General features: G+C 37.2%; 1 protein-coding gene across 11 annotated transcripts in view; it reads right to left on the reverse strand.

Annotated features, from left to right (window-relative positions):
- LOC149794137 (pyruvate kinase PKM-like) overlaps nt 1–20,748 on the reverse strand; it is a 135,076-nt gene that overhangs the window by 49,493 nt on the left and 64,835 nt on the right. For all 11 annotated transcript variants that reach the window (XM_089968194.1, XM_089968193.1, XM_089968196.1 and 8 more), the window contains one exon: nt 12,338–12,457. In XM_089968194.1, the coding sequence (XP_089824320.1) occupies nt 12,338–12,457 (120 nt within the window). The remainder of the gene's footprint in view (nt 1–12,337; nt 12,458–20,748) is intronic.

The following is a 20,748-nucleotide window of genomic DNA, read 5'->3' on the forward strand; positions in this document are numbered from 1 at the left end:
TATGTGAAGCAACTGCAAATGTTCACATAAAAGTGGCTACTAAATGATCAGTAATGTACTTAAATAATACAAGGGGAACAAATCTAGAATGTCTTCTTTATATTGATATATGTTGTCAGTGTAATCAAACAATGCAAGTCAGTCACCTTGTGTTTACTAATTTGTAGAAGGTGAGGTAACACTTTTTCTTTGTTGCCAACATGTAAATGCATGTGCCTGTTATGGCTGTCTCATATGAATTTTTAATTTGAAGAATATAAATGCAAACCATTAATAACCATTTGAGACTGTACTGAAGGTTTAAGTAATATAGAGCAAGTATCATTTGGTATCCACTCTTCACCTCTTGTATCAATAGGAGTACTGTATCAATATCAAATAAATATTGATGTATGGATTAATCATTTCACCCCTATCACAGAGTATCAAATATATATATATATATATATATATATATATATATATATATATATATATATATATATATATATATATAACACAAAGCTAAATAAATATACTCACAGAAATATACTTACACACATATTGGTAAATTCAGTTTATTCTTGATATGAATGCCAATGAAAGTTTAATGGAAAGTATACATTTATGTTCCTAATATTAAGATATTCATAATATTTTAACACATGAATGCCAAGAAGCTGCATGTCTTGTCTGACCACATGCAGTTTAGCAATGATAATGGTTCTTACCAAAGCATTCATTTTACAATCCAAATATGCTAATGATCTATCCAAGATATAGTACATATGACCCATGAAAACCTATATTTCATTAAGAAATTTATAATTTGGAGACACAAAGTGGCTTGGACACTGAAAAAAAATTAAGTCAAAGGTCCATACTGGAGTCATACTTGAAGAGTATGGCAATAACATATGAAGAAAAGCAAGAAAGAATGAAAACAGAAATGGTTTTATTCACTGAATATAGTCCCTTTTTTAAATTTCTACCTGAATCAAAAACTCCTTCTATTGACAAGATCTTCTGAATTACAATTGCAACTAAATCAGTTAAACTTCCTTGAGATGAGTACTCTCCTAACAATGGAATGCAGTATTCCTTGTCATAAAAAATAGCAGCATTCATTATCCCCTGTTGAGTACCACACTACTCACTTATAAGTCGACTTTTTTATATACTGACAATTTGATCCAGCAGAGTAGGTGTCATCTTATAAGTGTAACATGCATACAAGAAATTGATAAATCTAGATGTTATGTTGGAAGCTTGAGATATTACAAGTACATAATAATAATAATGTGATTTCAATTATTTCTACAATTTTATGCCACTATTCCCATTCAGAAATGAATACATGTTATGCAATGTATGCTTCCTTTTCATGATGGTATTCATTACACCATTCTTGTATCTACAATTATTTATATTTTAATAATTTGAAATTATTACTGGTAAATTAAATACTACTCACCACAAAGTGAAGTGTCCATCAATGTTGTTTACCATGTGTGTTCTTCCATTTTTGTGCAAGTACTAACAATTGACCTATAAGTGAATTCATGGATTTATCATATAAATGGATTAAACAAATCAATCATTATGGATTTTAATGGATTTAATTAGGACAAATTTTAAGTTGTCAGTTTATCTGTGATAAATTCTACTTAATAATATAATCCATCCACCACCGCCTCTCCATCCAATCAGATGGGCTTGTTTATATTTGTAAAGTGCAACTCACTGATGAAAAGTCATCCCTTCAGATGGATCTGACTTGCAAAATGCACACCAATGTCATTTATTTTAAATTTGTATTTTATCCATAATTATGGGTAGGAGTTAGGCCTACCAGATAAATGTCTTCTTTTGTAACAACTTATTACATAGCTAATTTTATTTATGATTTTGATAATATATCAAGATAATTAAAACTTGGTGAACATGTTTACTTGGATTTTAGTTGAGGACATTAGTTTTCCCCTCAGGAATACCTAATGTTTGCCATGTTCTTTATTATAATTTTAGTAACAGACCTGATCTTGTTGACAACTTAGAATGTTCTAAAATTGATCTTTCACCCTCATCCTGGGTTTTTTATTGTCTCTTAGATCTTTATATTAAGGTTGTTTATATTATAACTATTCATTCCTATCTTTACATCCAAAGTGGAATCAGTCTTTTAGTTGTTTTATTTTCCAGTTAATATTTGAGACGATTTATTTATTTAACTATTCACTGGAATTACAAAGTGTTCCTTGATCCTTGTTTGCATTACATCACAATTTTGGGATTATTCTGAATCCATTTAGAGACATTTTGGATAATATAATTTGTATCCACCAACTGACGCCTTATCAGGATGCAACACCTTGCTAAGACTAGGAACACTGTCCATATTTCATGATACCAAATTACCTGATGAACTAACCTCTCTGGCTTCTGATGTGTCATTGTACAGAATGGAGTGGGATTTAGAAAAGTGAATTGGGACTTCAGTCAGAAACTAGTTCTGCTTAAGAGGATAATGCAAAGGGTGGTAAAAGTAAGATCCCAGGGGGATCAGAACTGATATCAGGTACTTCTTAAGCCTTCAATATGCTATAAACAGAAACTGGAGAGGGCACAAGTGAAATTTCCTTTGCAGAACTATGTCTATATCCAAGTTCTAAGTTCCTAGCAATGAGAGGTAAAGGTAAGCAGATCAGGTCTTGGCCAGAATACTCATTACGATGAACAGGAATTTTGGCAATCCTGTCTGGAGGAACACAAATCCTCCAAAGACGGTGATGAAATTCAGTCACACATATACAAAGTGCCAAAAAAGGTTGTGATCCGAGTTCTCTAGAATGGAGACATGATTGAAATGAGTCACTGTCAACCAAAACATGGACAAGTCCTTAGAACAGAACCTCTTAGGAAGTTATGCATCAACCAGTTGTCAAAATACTAGAATTGTGCCAAGGACATGTGATGTCAGTCCCTCAAAATCTGGTGATGTTACAGATGGGATGAGACCTCTGAAAAGCATCTCTCCCTCAAGCGGCGTAGCCTTTAAAAGGTTCTTGCTATGGTTCTGCAAGACTTCAGAGATCTCGAAGGTGGCATCCTTCAGAGGCAAAAAAGCTCTTTTGAGAGTGCCACTGACATGGCAAGTGTATGAAGGGATTCCTACACTACAGCCTCCAGCAAGTGCTTAAGTGTTGCTGGAGACAATGATTCCTCCTTCCAGACACTTAAGGAATCCACCTGAGAGAAATCAGCATGCAAGGTGATCGTCAATAGTGGATAGGCCTTAAGCTTAAAGGTCTCTAGGGTTTTAACCATGAGGTGATCGTAGACCCCAGCTTATATCCACACTTATGATGCATCAAGAGTTCAAGGGGTGGGAGGAGGACTTAATGGGACATGCCAGAGATGGAACTCAATAGCTGATGGCATATACCATTGGATGGATCACAGAGAGTGGGGAAAGACCACCCTTGTACTGATTGGTCCCTAGAAAACTTCAGTGTAAGATTCTGGACCACCCTTACAGAATGCAGGAGCAGAAGATCTGGACAAAAAGAGGCCCCAGAAAGTCTCTCCAGACTGGAAAGAACTTTCATATTCTGCATAGATGTCCAAAGGAATAAAGCAGTAAACTGTGTTCAACAACATCTAAACTTCCTCCTCCAGCACCTGACCCAAACAGGAGGTACCATCACCACCTGTTCCTCTGAGCATTCATTCAACTCCACCATGATAGAAAGGACATCTTAGCTCAATCCTGAGGCAAAACATTATTGTCCTTCCCAGTACCTATCTTTGTAGAGAGAGACATTGATTCTATCATCCCAAAACCACTTACCAGGGATGATGGGACTAACCCTCTTAGCTGTCCTCCAAGGAAAATGGGTTCACTGATCCCTTCTAAACTATCTAGACAGTGAATGGCATGCATGCCAACTTCAAGAGATGTATAACCGTATTTTTTGCTAATATAAGTGGCAAAAAGCATAATCTGCGCATAAAAAGTGTAATCTATACATTACTGGTACTAATATTAGTAGCCCTACTTCACTGACATTACATGCTGTAATTACAGAACACAGTAAAAAAAAAAATGTCCATTTATTTCTTCCACTAACATGGATCTGCAGGTCAAAATACTTCTGAAAAATGGGCAAAATCGATGTGGATTAGAATAAAAACAAATGTTCTTTTTCCCGTGCAAATTCAAGATGAGAACACAAAACATAGTGAAAAATTATTTATATTCAAAATTAGCTTTAACTAGTCTACATCATATGTGTCTAACTTTTGCTGAATGATCATGAAGTCCACAGATTCTGTCCTCAATCTGATTGCTGTTTGGAATAACCCTTACATTCTTCTTTACAACTCTGTACAATGGCGTGAATTTGTCCTTTTTCTTATCAGACATTTTCTTAAGTTTAAAAAGACCCATCTGCTCTAAGAATTTTCATCCACAAGTCAACCCATAAAAGCACCTTAATATATGGTGCCATTTTCTTCAAAAGTATAGACTGGTCAGATAATGAACTCATTATCAATATAATAAATCTGTGAATCAAAGTTTCAGATTGAAGAAACCTATCTGTTTTCTTGGAAATGGGTCATATATAGTTGCTATAAATAGAACATTAGGAAAGTTGTTGTTGTTGTTATAGGGTTTAACGCCATTTTTCAGCACAAGATAGGCTATACATGGCAACCAGTATTAATGGTGGAGGAAGAATCCGGGAAAACTCCGGAAAGAACCACCGACCCACGAGAAGCTACCGGCAAGCTTTCTCACATATCCACATTTGCCGAGCCCGAGACTCGAACCCACGCAGACAGAGGTGACATTAGGAAAGTACACATTTCTCTATGATGGAAAAATTAGTTTCAAATCTTTATGATAGTGGAATTAAAGAGATGATAAAATAATTACAAATGTAACTTTTATTATCTTACTTTTATTTACTTTTTAATGTACCTTAAAAGTAATTAATACACAGGCGAGCACAACATGTATTTCGTGACAAATAGCATAACGATTAAAACCTAATGGTTGTAATGTATGGAGTGGTTAATCCCCTCCTTTTGCTGGACAAGACTGGGGTGCAATGGATGAGATCCATGGCTAGTCATGTCCACCCTACCTTGAAACCAAGACAGAGTCTTCTATGACATGGGGCAGAAGGAAGTCTTCACTTCCCAGAAAGGGGCTACCCACATATTACGGAGATTCAACAGGAATCTGATCTACATCCCTAGTTGGGTGAGTATGAACCAACTGTCCCCATAGGGATTAAAGTATAATATAGAAACAGGGTGCTACTGACTCAATCCTGTCCCCAGATTGATAAACAACACCAAGTGACCAGTGCTCAGAGACAGGTGACCAGTGGATAATGGGTAACTTGTGCCCTGTCCAGCAATGAAAATCCAATGCACAAGCCCACATCACATATATTGAACTTGCTGTTGTTTCCCTTTCAAGAAAGCATGACTGTTTATCTCTGTCACCAGGACACCAACCTTGTAAGGACTACTTGTTCTTTACCAAGAGGGCTGACTCACTCTTGGACATTTTTTCCATTCAAACCAGACTCTAACTAATGCATAAACAAACAATAGATCTCAAATGAGCAATGTCAAAAACAAATAAAAAATGGAATGATGAGAAGGTGGGAATGCACAGATGGACTAATGAAAGAATCAATTAAAGAATTTGATTGAATGGTCAAAAACCAATTCCTATCAGTTTTACATATTGGAAGGATGCTAGTTCCTGTTTACATAGTTATCATTTTTTTAAAAAAATAATTACCTTGTTTTGAATGTCAAAACTGATCAATTTACTAAAGCAATGTATGCTAAACAAGGTGCAAGCACCATTCAAAATTAAGGAAAGGAAAACCAAAATCACTTAAGTAAGGAACAAGATAAATAGTCGACTGACACAAAGAGGTAAATGACTGGCCTAAAAGATGTTTAACGTGACAATGATAGTGAATTTCAATGAGCAATACAAGCAATAATGCACACGAGTCCTATGCAAATGTCAAAGAAAAACTGAACGTTTTTCATATGCTGGTTATGACCAAGGAGTCAGACTGGTATAATGTTCTTTCAATTCTGGCTCCCACAATACAAACTGAAGGTAGGAATAATGAGATTAAACTGTGGGGACTAGCAGTCCCTGAAAAGGAAATATAATGCAATAGTGGCAGGTATTGTATTACTACTAATAAAGTCTTTAGAAGGGACTGACACTCTACAGGCTGAAAAGAATTTACAGGAATTCAAGATAAAACCATATTTTCTTTTCAACAGCTGAATGTCGAAACCATCTCCAATATTTTTTAACAAGAACATGAGGATCAAATTAGTCACTACTGTACCCATATTTGATGGAATATCAGCACAATTTATATTTAGGGCAAACTAGATCCCAGTGGAAGAATTTTTACAAACCCCCCATTTCAATATGAAAATACATTCAAGAGTAGAGGCATGATTTTCAACATGGCTGCCCAAGTGGCTATATTAGAAATATGATTTGTACCATTTTCCTTAAGGATACTTAAACATTATTGGTAAAAAAACACATTTTGATCTTAATGTCCATCTTGGAAGTGCCATGGTGGCCATGTAGTAAATCCATTAAATAATTATAATTTATGATATTCATAAGTTATATTGCATGGTATATTTATAGTAAAGCCCAAGCCTCCTACACTTTAATTATATGCCTCATGTCTAGAAAACACCTTTTATTAATCTTTGTTATTGACAGGGCTCATTAACCTGCCTTGGTACCATTAATCTAAGAAACTATGCTGACACAAAATTCACAAATATGACAATACATTTTTATGTGCCCCCCCCCCCCCAAATTGGATAAAGATTTACTCTTAAAGAAAATCAGACATGTCACTAATCCTGCTTGTATTGTTTAAACTGTGAAGCAAAATATTATTTTATAATTGAAAAGCACAAAAAGGGACTGGAAATGGATATGGTATGAACGGGGTTTGACCCCTTACTTAAATTTGTTGGCTTTTTTAGGGTTTAACGCCATTTTTCAGCACACAATAGGCTATACATGGCGGCCAGTATTAATGGTGGAGGAAGAACCCGGAAAACCCCGGAAAAGAACCACCGACCCACGGGAAGCTACTGGCATGCTTTCTCACATACCCACATTGTCTGATTCCAAGACTCAAACCCACGCAGACCGAGGTAAGATGGCAGTGATCCATAACAGAAAGCGTTTTAGTCCACTCAGCCACTCGAGGCCCCACTTAAATTTGTATAGTCATACAAAGGATATATATAATTTTATTGACCTGAATAGAGTTAATCTTCACATTTTTAATAGTCATGGCTAAGAGAACTTCCTGACATTGTTTAAATACAGGTTATTCAGAGGCTAAGCATTGTTACATCACAGAACAAACATGTTTAGTTGAAACAGTAATAGGTATTAAGAGTATAACCATGTACTAATAATACCTTGCAGAAAAGTACCTACAATGACTTGCAAAAATGGCCAATTTGTACACATATTTCTTCATCTACTATAAATTATAACTCTAACTGAAACTGAGATTTATGTATCTATTCAAAATAACTCAGCTCTATTATTGTCAAGAATTGTAGTTATCATTTTTAATTGGCTGAAGTGGGTTTTTTCCCTGTAAATGGAAGAGCAGAATGACTAGATAATGTGTAAAATGGACTTTACTAAGATTGGCTAAAATGGGCGCAGAGAACCAATTCCCATGGACTGTAATCATAATGCGTAGTCAAATTACTATACTTCTGTGGTAAGATTGGGAAATCACGCTTACATTCTATGAATGCAAAAGGAAATATTTAAAACAATGACAATTTCCTTATATTACTGGCCCACAATTGAAATCCGGCCTGTTGAGATCTCATTTATGTGAAGTAGTACTTGTGCAGGAACAACAACAAAATAAAAACAGGTTTAGGTTTCTTCCAAACAATTTTTTTTTTTCAACCAATCTGCAACCTTTATTCTTTAAAATATGCTATTTAATATATATGTACTACAAATGGTTCTTTAGTTCATACATTAATTTGTGATCTGAAATAAATTTTACTTTCAAAGTAATTATTTATAGTCAACTGATCTTATCCTTGTTTTTTGCAGGTCTCAATTCCATTTCTTAAGATATCAAGGACTATATTTCAATTTCTTTGTACAAAATGATAAAAAATTTCCACAAATGACAAAAAGACTGTCTTTAAAACTTGTTGAAATACCCCAAAAAGTATCTTGGTTCCTGTGTAGATATGTAGATAATATCTAAATATAAATGAATTTCAACACACTGCCACACACTCAATGAGAGAAAATCCAGGATAATTATATAGGTTCCAAATCATTATAAATTATTCAAAATTTTTTAATTACATTTCTTTCTTTAAAGAGACATGCCTAGCAACTGCTTCTATGAAAGGTGAAAAAGAAAGTAAATTTTGGAACCAACTCTCCCTTCTTCACAGACTTCAATTTTCACTGTTTGTGAAACCAAGCAGTCCTTTTCAGTGTTACCGTATTTCATGTAATTTTTTGTACATGAAAAAATAATTATTAATTTCAGTGTACAAAAAATTATTTAAAATAATTTTCATTTTTCAGTTCTGACTGTGTACGAAAAATAAAGGGATCGTATCTGAACAAATTCTAGAGAAAATTTGCTACTCTACAACCTAACGGTGCAAATGTACAAAGTAAACGTATATTAGTGTCTCATTCTGCTCTCACCTCAAGAATCTAATTACAATAAAAACAAGTACTCAATTTTTTTTTTGTTATTAGTGAACGAGAGAGAGAGAGAGGATTATTTCTCAGTGTGAAAGGTCATCTGTATTTAGAGCATATGTAGCTGTTACATCATGTAATGTTGGCAAACTGACAGTCCTACATGCAAGACATATCACATGTTATGTTTTAGTGCACACAAAAGTCAAAACATAAATATCAGCATCAAGGTCTTACATGTAGGACTAGCAACATGATTAAGATAGTTGAACATATATTAGTTAAAGATATTATTTACTGGTAAATTGTATGCAATGAGACCACATTATCAAGAAATTAACTGCAACTTGTATTTTTACAGCAGCAATAATATCATTATCAAACTGCAATAAAACAAATAAAGAACTAGAAATTACTTTTAGTTAATGCGCATGAGCACATGTGCATACAAATGTGTGTGTGCACGTGTGTGAGAGAGAGATGAAAAATTGTGTCCGTGTACAAGACAGTATTTATTAGGGTGATTTTTATTTGTAGCTTTTGCCAAGAGAAAAAAGACTATATTGAGTTACTTGATGATTGTGACAATCCCCATGTATTATGACCCTGCTATATTCCATTATCAATAAACATGACTAAATCAATAATTCTTTCCTGTTTTAATTACGATGTACATTGTCACAACAACCACATGGCTATGCAGTGTTATTTACAAGATAATTAAACATGCTTAGTGCTTTGGTTATTCCATTTGAAACCAGACTGAGGGAAAGAATCAACAGAATAGGTCAAATAAGCGAGGCTGCCAGTAGGATGAGACTCTCTTTAGGGAACTGAAAATCTTTCAATGTGCTATTGAAGCCGTTGTCCATACAGAACTTGTTATAAGGACAAGCAATCATACACATTACTTGTTATTCGAACTCACCAATAAAGATAATAGAGGGATATATCATTGCATTGATTTGCAATAAAATGTTAATTATACCCAAGTCAAAACAGAACAAGCACTTAAAAGATAGGATATGTATATATGAATTGATTTAACGGAGTCCGTTACTTTCAAATTTATGATAGAAAATGACTAGGTTTTTATATTTTACATCTGTATGACTATAATGAAACAATACGACTAACTGACCATGGGTCTGTGGTCTTCACTTTAGCATGTACTGAAATGTAATTTTTGTTGTATAAGAAAACATCAAAGGGATTCCTAACTCACTTCAAAATGCATGTGGTGTTTTGTTACAGTGATGGACTTTATAAGAACTAATTAACAATGATATTTAAAGGAATGGTCTGTGTTAATAAACACCAGTAGATATTGTAATGACAATAAGAGAGTTTATGCATCAATTATTGTATTTTCTCAGCAACAATTAATTATTAATTACATAAAATTAAAATGGCAATATGGTTTTTTCTATATTTTTGCAAATGTAAATCTTCTTAGTAGAAATTTTATATCTGATCATTTAATGGATTTTTCGAAAAATACAAAGTGGCATGTAAAAAAAATTATGATACATTTAAATAATTATGATTTTGATAACTGGATTATGTAAGAAATATTAAAGGGTACAAAAAATATATGAAATACGGTAATGAAATTCTAAATTGAATATTTAAAGCATCAGATGAAAAAGTTTCTTGACTACTTGCATCACAGGACCCAAGGTGGAGATAGATCAATCTGTAATCAAATCAGCCAAACCTTTTAAGACAATGGATGAAATTTTTTAGAAAAATAATGCATCATTAATAATAAAATTGTTACAAAAGCAATATATTACACTGAAAAGATGAAGATTATGTAACCTCCTTCAGTGATCCAATTTTATTTGTGTAGATCACCCTGTTGGACCAAATAATGAAAATGCAATACTTTAACGCAACTTTTACTATAACTTATTTTTTTTATCCTTTGTCTTTAATAATTGGGGTCATCAAGTTCCACTTTTGAACATCAAGAATTGTTACTCATTTATTTATGTGCTGATGTGAAAATGTATTACCATAAAAAGCATTTTATTCCAAAATGCCATGGTGCCCATGTTTAAAATCACGTGTGAATAAAAAATGGTAATGCACAGAAAAAACATCAAAAACTTGCATGACAGACAACTTCAAGCTAATATTACCTCCCAAAAATTCAGCCAAACTGAAAAAAAAATGGTGAGAAAGGACATAGGCATATTTTGATATTTTCCATTTGCTGTAGTGTATCAGCTGCTATAGAGTGCACAGACAACTAAATAAATTCCCTTAGACCTTAATGTTTGGTCAAATTACCACAGTACTTCAGTCTGTCGTAAGACTGGTAACCATGCTTATACCCTATGAATGATCTTTAAATGAGGAAAAATTTCAAACAAAATGAAAATCCTCCTTTTTGAGAAAATTTCCATTGTAGGGGCCCTCTATAAAAATCTTGACCTGGCAAGATCTCTCCATTCACAAGTGGCAACAGCCATAAAACGAGATCTAATTTTATGTACAATTTACCCATATGTTTGCTTCTTCCAAAGCTAAGTATGACACCTGTCACTGGTGGTTACCATAGGAATAACGTAAAGACACCATCTTGTGTATACTGTCCCAGCCATTTTGAAGGGCATGTGGTAACAGACAGATGGATTGATGGATATTCAAACAGCATCCCATCTCAACAAATTTTCAGTTGGCTACTTGTCCTGAAGGGCAAGTGACTTGGGCCTTTCACTTGTCCTTAATCAATTTTACGCACATCCTACACTGTCCATGATACTAAATCTGCTTAAAATGTCTCTGAACCATTTGGTTAGCACCCTGGAAAAGTGACCTGCTCTTCCACAGGTGGCACTATGCAGTTTTGTATTTTCATAGGGTTAGAATTTCCTCACTGGTTATACTGGATATTTAAAAAAGACCTTGTATATCTTAGGAATTGTTCAAAGAACCTTTAATTCTCTTATTTTCAGGTACAATTGATTGGTGTATTATGGGTTATTGAGTTTACTGCTTGGCCTTACTTCAGATGTGCACCTTTCAAAAAACCACTAGCTCCACTTGGTCATTTTCACTTCCTGGGCTTCAGAGGTAAATTGTTTTAAAAAAAGCTGATAATTTTTTAAAACTACATTTTAGGTATTTGGTAATTCATTCACTGCATTTTCAGAAGCTGGTATTGTCTTGCTTGGCAAAATTCATTTTCCTTATCTTAATAACTGCTAACAATAGTGTACTTTAGACTTATTCAGACGTTTTGAGAACAATGGAGCAGTCATTTTAGTTAGCCGTATTCTTATATCATATAAAATTTTCCAGAAGTACAATATCCAAAGAAATTTCAACCACAGTACATGAAAATAACAGAGGTATACCAACATTCTCTCCAGTGTGCATGTTGCAAATGTAAACAACTTCACCTTACACCTGTTACTGTCTCAAAATCACATAATATCTGTAGAGCATCCCCTGTCACCACTTAAAAAAGGATAAGGGAAATTTTTGAGAACTGTTATTGCAATACCAAAGGATAATAAAACCGCATGTTGGAAAAAAAAATTGGTGCAAATATCAACTTACCCCTTTCAGAAGCCCTGTTCGTATCTCTGGTCCCTTTGTGTCCAAAGCAATGGCAACTGGTCTGGGATGTGAAAACTGACTGATGGCATCACGAAGATTCTTGATTGTTTGTGCATGATACTGGAAATAGAAGAAAGCAAAAATGTCAACACTTATGCTTCACAGAACATGTTTTTAAAAGCACTTCATATCTCAAATTGCATCAAAAATAACTCAGATTACACTATGAGATGTACCAAGGAGAAATTAAGCTTACTGTAACCATTTATTTAAACAATGAAAAGATTGCAGTTTTATAATAAATATTTGACAAATTGTGGCATCGCACCTACGAAAGGCACTGATTATACCTCTGATAATATATGCCATCGAATGTAGTGGATTCGTGCCATATTTATATCAACAAGTTCAGCAGTAATGCAACAGCATTCTTGAAAATTAATGCATTTTTAATTAGTTTTGATTTGATAAACTAAAACAGAGTGACTACATCATTTGGCAACAGTAGCATTTGTAGCTCCTTCTTTGTGATTGCAGATGTTGATATTTTTTTATGACTCGTGCTCCCAGTTAGCCCAAAAAGTCAGTTTCTAAAGCTGCATATACTTGCATTAGCAAATAATATTGTTTGCTAGTAGGTTTTCATGTAGGTCCTTAAAGTCTATAAGGCCAAAACACACGAAAAATGAGTTTCCCGTTGTACTGGTTTTAAAATTAGAGTATACTTAATGTTATTTTTTGTGATTTGTTTTTTTATTAACATAAGGGAAAAAGTGCAATGGTCAAAATGAGAAATACACATTTTTGTGGGGGCCTAATTCAAATATTGCCTTTTCTCGTTGCACAAGGCTGGGCATACCTAGCTGTAACACCGCCAAAACAACAACTACATTTTATGAGCAGTTATACATAATTCATTGCTTTTGCATGGCTGAATTGTGTTCACAATGATCAAAAACCAAAACAGGATTGTTTTTCCAGGCCAGAAAATAAAATGCATATGTTCTTTTGTGGTAAAGATATGAGAAGGCAATATATTATGAGAAAACACTGCCCTTATGATGTCCTCCCAAGAAGAATGGTTTAAGTTGGCCCACCAGGTAGTGATGGCTTGAACCTAGTGGGCTTTTCAGTTTCAAAAAAGAAGGATCCCTATCCATAAGTGACTGTCAAGCTCTTTTTATGGTAGTGACAATCCAATAATATCAACAGAAAAAGATATTTCCTTGTTTTCTTTTTCCTTTTGGAAAACTGCCTTAATATGACATTAAAGCCTATCTTATTCATCCCCAGCACAGACTGGATTACTACTGGGAATCTCCAAAGTTGGTGTAGCTGGTGATAATACTTAATTTTTAAACTAAAAATCCTGGTTAACAGTAAATTATGTTTCTCTGAGAATACTTATCCAATTACATTATGTAATGAATATTAGCCTGCTACCTCATGAATCCAGTCCTACTAAAAGACGAAATTCATCTTTTTCTATTTCAACAGACAAAGGGCAATAACATTTGGCAATTACTTCCTCTTGGCACCACCAGGTGTCGCTATAGCATTTAGTGAGCAAGATATAAATAAGGATGCTTGCATGGCGAGGTGGTTAGGAGGGATTTTAAGTAATGTGTTTGGGTAAGTATTCTAGGAAAAATATAATTTATGTCAAAAATTTGCTTATCCTTTGAATACATTTCTAAATCACAATACTTTAGGAGAATAAACATCCAACCTCAACCTTGGGGATCCTTCTAGGGAATGATGGCTGGATTCCCCATTTGAACAATAACCCATTCTCCTAATTACAGAAGCAACATAGCCTGGGGTCATTTGACCTTGGTCCTGACATAGAATTAAGAAGATGAATATTGAAATTTCTTACCTCTAAAATTTCACCAGCGAATCCAGCAAATCTAACTGGCTATGTTGATTAATCTAGTTTGGTCTGGTGGCCATCTGTGCTGCCACCACTGGACCTAACAGATTCAAGGTTTGCCTCTGTGATGCTAAAACTCTTAGACAAATCGTCAAGAAGGTTGACTCTACATGCCAGCCAACTTCTATTATACCTTGGATCAAAATTTTGCATTCAAACATGAGACTTGCAGATGTGGCTTGAAGCTTCAGAGCAATAATCTTCCTGAGGCAACTCTGAACTGGTCAGACATCAGAGTAATATACAACCCACTTTATCCTGTGTTCTTGCTCATACTGGAAGGAAGAAGTGTTTGCACATGCCAGGGCGTTCATGTAGTGCTTGTGAGTGCAAACAGGATCTTGCATGGCTGCTGTTCTTGATCTGTCTCTGGAAGAGTGCAAAGCAAGTGATGACTCTTTGGTTACCGACAGATGGTAACCTATTTTGGGCTACAAAGCTTACTTGTGTCAAGAGATCCAGCAAACCCTCCAATGTGGACTAAAGAGAGTCTGGGTTGACATAAATGGCATGCAATTTGCTTACCTTGCATGTGGAAGCTAAAGCTATAAAGAAACATGACTTGGATAGTACTGACTTTAGTGAAGTGTGAGCAAGAGGTTCGAATAGATTCAAACAGAGCCATGTTAAAACCCAGGATTGGTTCTATCTGGAAACATAGAGTGAGGAATTTTGGTCCACTGATCCCAAAAAGGTCTAAATGATCAGACAGGTCTATAACATACCCAGAATCATGTCAGCCATGATGCCGGAGTGTGTTCAATATCATGAGGTGGTAGACTTTGATAGAGATTGGAACAAACTGTTTCTCCTCAAAGAGCCAGAGAAAATTCTGCCAATCGAGGCATTGAGGCATGCAGAGGGACAATATTGTTGGTATGGCAGCAGTCCCTGAAAACATGCCACTTTCTCTTGTAAACCTTCAGTGTGGATGGCCTTCTTGAATTGTTTGTCTCGCAAGGCTGTCCTAAGAGCCTAGCATGTAGAAGAGGATGGACATCCAGGCTGCAAAGGACCACCCGTGAGTGTTAACAAGAATTTTTTGGGGTTGGCCGGAATCTTCCTGGATAGATCTATCACAAGAATGAGTAGATCGGTGACCCTTGACTTGTCCCATCAGACATGGGCATTCAGAATCATCATGCCATTCTGACCCCATAACTTCTGGATTATTTTTGCCATCAGCAACATGGGAGGGGAGGCAAATGAAAACAATCCTTCCCAAATGATTGACAGTGCATCCATGGCCCATGATTTTGGGTCTGGAACTGGAGAGAAGGTGGGTAGCTCGTGATTCCACCTTGTCGCAAAGAGGTCGATCATCGGATGCCCACACAGTGAGCAAATCCAAGAGATGACTGATCAATGGAGAGACCATTCTGTGTGAATGACTTCACCTCTTCTGGAAAGTGTCTGTGTTTGATCTGGATTTTTAATGTAGCTTTAACAATTTTTCAACCTTACTGTTACGATGTCTGCAGTGGGACAGTTTATAGTGACGTCTAGCACTGAGGCATCATGACGCAGACATGTAACATGATGTCCCACCCAGTCACATTATCCTGACACCAAGCCAATAAGTCCTAACACTAACCTCTTAATACTGAGCACCAAGTGAGGCAGCTGTTAGTACCAGCTTTAGAAGTTTTCGGTATCACTCGGCCAACATGCTGAGTCTGCCAGGAAGGTGTATATGTTAATATGGGGATTGTTGCATAAAATGTAGAAACTGCCAAATCAGAGCACATAGGTCGGGTGATTTGTTGCCTTCCTGTTGGAGGAGATGGGTCATCGCCACAGAGTTGTCATACCTAATGAGGACCATTTGTCTCAGAGTTGATCTTTTCATCAGAAGTGAAAGGCATTAATGATAGCCTTCAGCTCTAGAATGTTGATGTGTAGATGCCATTCTCCCAGCTCCTACATGTTGCTCATGAGAGAAAAGGTTTGTAACAGATGGGAACCTCAACCATGTGCACTTGTGTCAGTACCTACCGTTATTTTCGCTTGGGGCTTCTCTAGTGGGATTCCCATGATCAATCAACCTGGGTACGATACACCAATGACACAGGAATGATCAAATATCACTTGTGATCATGACTGTTTCATCAAGGGGATTCAAAAAAAGGTGCCATGGTGCTTGCAAGGTCCATATAAAAATGATGTATCAAGTGGGATCAAGTCAGCTGTCACATACTCATCCCATCGAATGGAGAGGCGTATTGATCTCGCGGTCTCCATCTTAAATTGGTTGAAGCAACTCCAGCTTTAGATAGGTCTCCACTTGTCTGCTTTAAAAAAATAAACAGTTTTGAATAAAACCCCAAGGACTGTTGTCTTTGCACAAGCTTCACCACCCTTTTGTTTTGATGAGCGACTGTATCTCCTGTTATAGTAAGCATCCTTCTCCTGATCTGACAGCGTATCTGTGAAGAGGAGAGGGGGTTGTTTTTTTAACAAAAAATCTGCAGACCCTACAAATGACCTGGATTCCTCTCTCTGCCACTGAACAATTGCTTCCTAGGGATCTATACTGGTACACATGTGACAGAGAAGATTCCCTGTCCTAAGGCCGCTCAACATCTCTTCACAGTGGCAGGGGCTGAGTGATTCAAAACTCTAATGTAGGTGGCATGGCAAGGTGGAGGGGCAGTTCCTGAGCCGCCTGCCTGCAAACATTCTTCCTTCAAATCAACAGTGAAATGAACAGGGTCGTCTTGAATGGAAGGGTATGACAAGGTCTGAGAGACATGGATCACAAACATGTGATCTGTCGTATCCAAAGTAAACTGGCTGAACCCATCAAAATATTGGCCATTGTATGGTAAGCAGCTCTGGTCAATGTCCCAATCAATCCTGTCTGTTGTCTTCCAAGCATGGCTATTGCCTGGAGTCTCGGGTCAAGTCTAAAAGCAGCTCTGACAAGCATGAAGCATATCTGTCTGCCTTGTAAAACAGAAGAGCAGATATATGAACAGCTACCATATTATTGTGTCAAGAGATCGGTACTGAAGGCATAAGTCTGTATCTTCCTCCTCATTGAGATCTACTGATTCATTAAAGTTGTGGTAGAGGGTGGAGGGCATTCTGAAGAAAACAATACCCTATAAATGTCCTAGAAGGCAGCTTGAAAGATAAACTTTAGTCCATTCTGTGTGTCAAGGCCCAACTGGGTCTACCTGTAGCTTTGGAGAAGACATATCAGGCTGTATGAAGACTCAATTCCATCCCCATTAAAATATCACTAGCTCTCCCTTGTTGACAACCAGTGGCCATATGGAAGTCCAGTACTGCCGGCTGGTATGCCTGGTCAGCCTTGAAGCTGGTGGTATATAGGACAGTCCAGCTACTCCAAGGGCCTGGCTGGACAGATTTCTCACTGAAATCTCTGTCACAGAAAGGGCATGTCACTGACGGTACAATTAGATGGATAGATGTCTCTAAAATCCTAGTGAATCATAGTTGGCTGGACTGATTCATCAAAAAGGTTTCCATGTTGGAATGTCCAGACGGCCAGTGATGGCTGAACAACTGGCAATAATGCAGTTTTATTATGCATTAGATCCAATGGATCCAGTACAAACCCCATGTATTTGGACTCTTAGGCTCAAATAACATACTTGGACATGCTGGGGTATTTATGCCCACTAGGATGTCTTAATTAAAATTGGGAACCACTGCCCAAATGAGTTGAAGTTGGCCCAGGCAGTCTTCTCAAAAGTCTCTCATGCTGGATGGTCAGTAATGGCTGTATGGTTCTTGACAGCTGCATGGCCAACAATGGTGCAGAGGTATAACAAGGTGGATCTCATTTATCTGGTACAAACCTGATGCACCCTGACTTACCAGCCCAAAGGCCATGCTCAGACATTTCACTTCACTCTGGTGCAATTTTCTTTAAATATATTGACTGGTTCACTAACTAACTAGCTTACTAACAGAATGAATGTGTTAACAAAGTTCACTTTAAATGATACCCATCTGTTTTCTTTGAAATGGGTCATGTACAGTTGCTATAAATAGCAAATAAGGCAAGTGATCTTGCGCTATTACGCAGCAGTCGCCTTTTTTAAGAATATTCTCAAATCTATGACTGGAATTAAATAGATGATAATAAAAATGACATAAACAACTTTTTATTGCATCATTGTTATTTTAGGCATAAGCCAACTGGTCTAGCGGACAATGTAACTTGCTGAAAAAAAGTGTAATGATTATGCCAAAGGTGTAATGGTTGACACGTATTGATTAGGTTCAAGACTACAAAATGCAAGATAAATTTCAACTGGGAGTAAGACAGCAGCAGAAGTGCAAATGTGAACAAACTGCTGTGCACCAAGAGGAATTGTATCGGAAATGGCAGTTCTATAGCCCTTGATAGCCAGTAATGAATATCCTTTGTTATCAAAAACAAACAAAAGGAAAAATTAGGGATGGAACTCAAAGGACAGCAAGGGCTAACCTGTTTCCTAACACACTAATCACATAAGGTTTTCCAACTGTACCATAGACCTTGGATAGAATCTTTCCAGATCCGAATGATGCAAATGGCAACCCCAGGCCTAAGGGCCACTGTAGCATTATGTGCTACTGCCAATAGCTCATTGTGATGAGTATGGGGCTCTGTTTATACTGGAAGTTCCAGTGGGAAGACAAGATTGCTTGGTTTCCTTGATGGTATTGACGATGCAACACCTCCAGCCTTCCTGGATAATGCCACCGGACAAGTAGGTAAGTGACGGCAGTTCACAAGCCACAGTATCAGCTCTACTCTGTGGTCCAGGGTCCAGCATTCCATGGAGGTGAAAAAGACCAAATCCCTTGAGGTAGAGGGACACACATTCATTGGGATAATAAGAATAATAAGGATAATACCTGCCTGAAACTTTCCCTAGTCTGAACCCAGTGGGCAGATACCCATCCCTGCATAGAAATGTGATGGTAGATTGTGGATTGAGGGGCCCTATCCCCATTCTGTGAAGCCTCTGAGTGATGGCTGGTGAATAGTTGCTGATCTGTGAGAGGTGACCAGTGCCCAGTATGATCTGACCAGTCACAGGTCTAAATGATCAGTGACCAGTCACTAAACACCAACTGGTGACCAGACTGGTTACTGGTCAAGCCACACATATGCCAGAGCCATGTTGGTACGATTCATTGGTAAGAAGGGTGCAGTCCTGCTCCTCCCACTAGAGAGGGCATGACATACTACGTCAGAAGTGATGAGTGCAGTTCAGCTCCTCCGTCAGTGCATGCTGTGCCACATTAACCAAGATGTGAGGCATGTGGTACTTTTACTTCACCAGGGGAAGCAACATACTATTTTGAATGTGAGATGTGCTCAGCTTCTCCTTCTCTCCATTACCTCCTGAGACCCAGGAAAACTCTTCTGACCGAAAGATCAAATCAAATTGATTCTCTAGGAGCTCTGCAAGAAAGAAACTTAAAAATTCTGAAGAGGATGGGGATGAACATTTCCTCTACCTCTACATGTACATCTGGATTCTTATTTTCATTTAACCATAATTTACAATTTACATTAAAAATATTTGTGTGCATTTTTTAAACAAGTGAAGCAGTCTGAGTGCATGTCTCAATGACCCTTCTTGTGGCCATCTGAGTGTATGTCTCAATGACCCTTCTTGTGGCCATCTGAGTGTATGTCTCAATGACCCTTCTTGTGGCCATCTCAGTGTATGTCTCAAGGACCCTTCTTGTGGCCATCTCAGTGTATGTCTCAATGACCCTTCTTGTGGCCATCTCAGTGTATGTCTCAAGGACCCTTCTTGTGGCCATCTGAGTGTATGTCTCAATGACCCTTCTTGTGGCCATCTGAGTGTATGTCTCAATGACCCTTCTTGTGGCCATCTGAGTGTATGTCTCAATGACCCTTCTTGTGGCCATCTGAGTGTATGTCTCAATGATCCTTCTTGTGGCCATCTGAGTATGTCTCAAGGACCCTTCTTGTGGCCATCTGAGAGTATGTCTCAATGACCCTTCTTGTGGCCATCTGAGTGTATGTCTCAAGGACCCTTCTTGTGGCCATCTGAGTGTATGTCTCAAGGACCCTTCTTGTGGCCATCTGAGTGTATGTCTCAATGACCCTTCTTGTGGCCATCTGAGTGTATGTCTCAAGGACCCTTCTTGTGGCCATCTGAGTGTATGTCTCAAGGACCCTTCTTGTGGCCATCTGAGTGTATGTCTCAAGGACCCTTCTTGTGGCCATCTGAGTGTATGTCTCAATGACCCTTCTTGTGGCCATCTGAGTATGTCTCAATGACCCTTCTTGTGGCCATCTGAGAGTATGTCTCAATGACCCTTCTTGTGGTCATCTGAGTGTATGTCTCAAGGACCCTTCTTGTGGCCATCTGAGTGTATGTCTCAAGGACCCTTCTTGTGGCCATCGCCATCTGAGTGTATGTCTCAATGACCCTTCTTGTGGCCATCTGAGTGTATGTCTCAAGGACCCTTCTTGTGG

This window comes from Sinohyriopsis cumingii, chromosome 8 (assembly GCF_028554795.1).
Source record: "Sinohyriopsis cumingii isolate HCF-2022 chromosome 8, ASM2855479v2, whole genome shotgun sequence".
NCBI lineage: Eukaryota > Metazoa > Mollusca > Bivalvia > Unionida > Unionidae > Sinohyriopsis > Sinohyriopsis cumingii.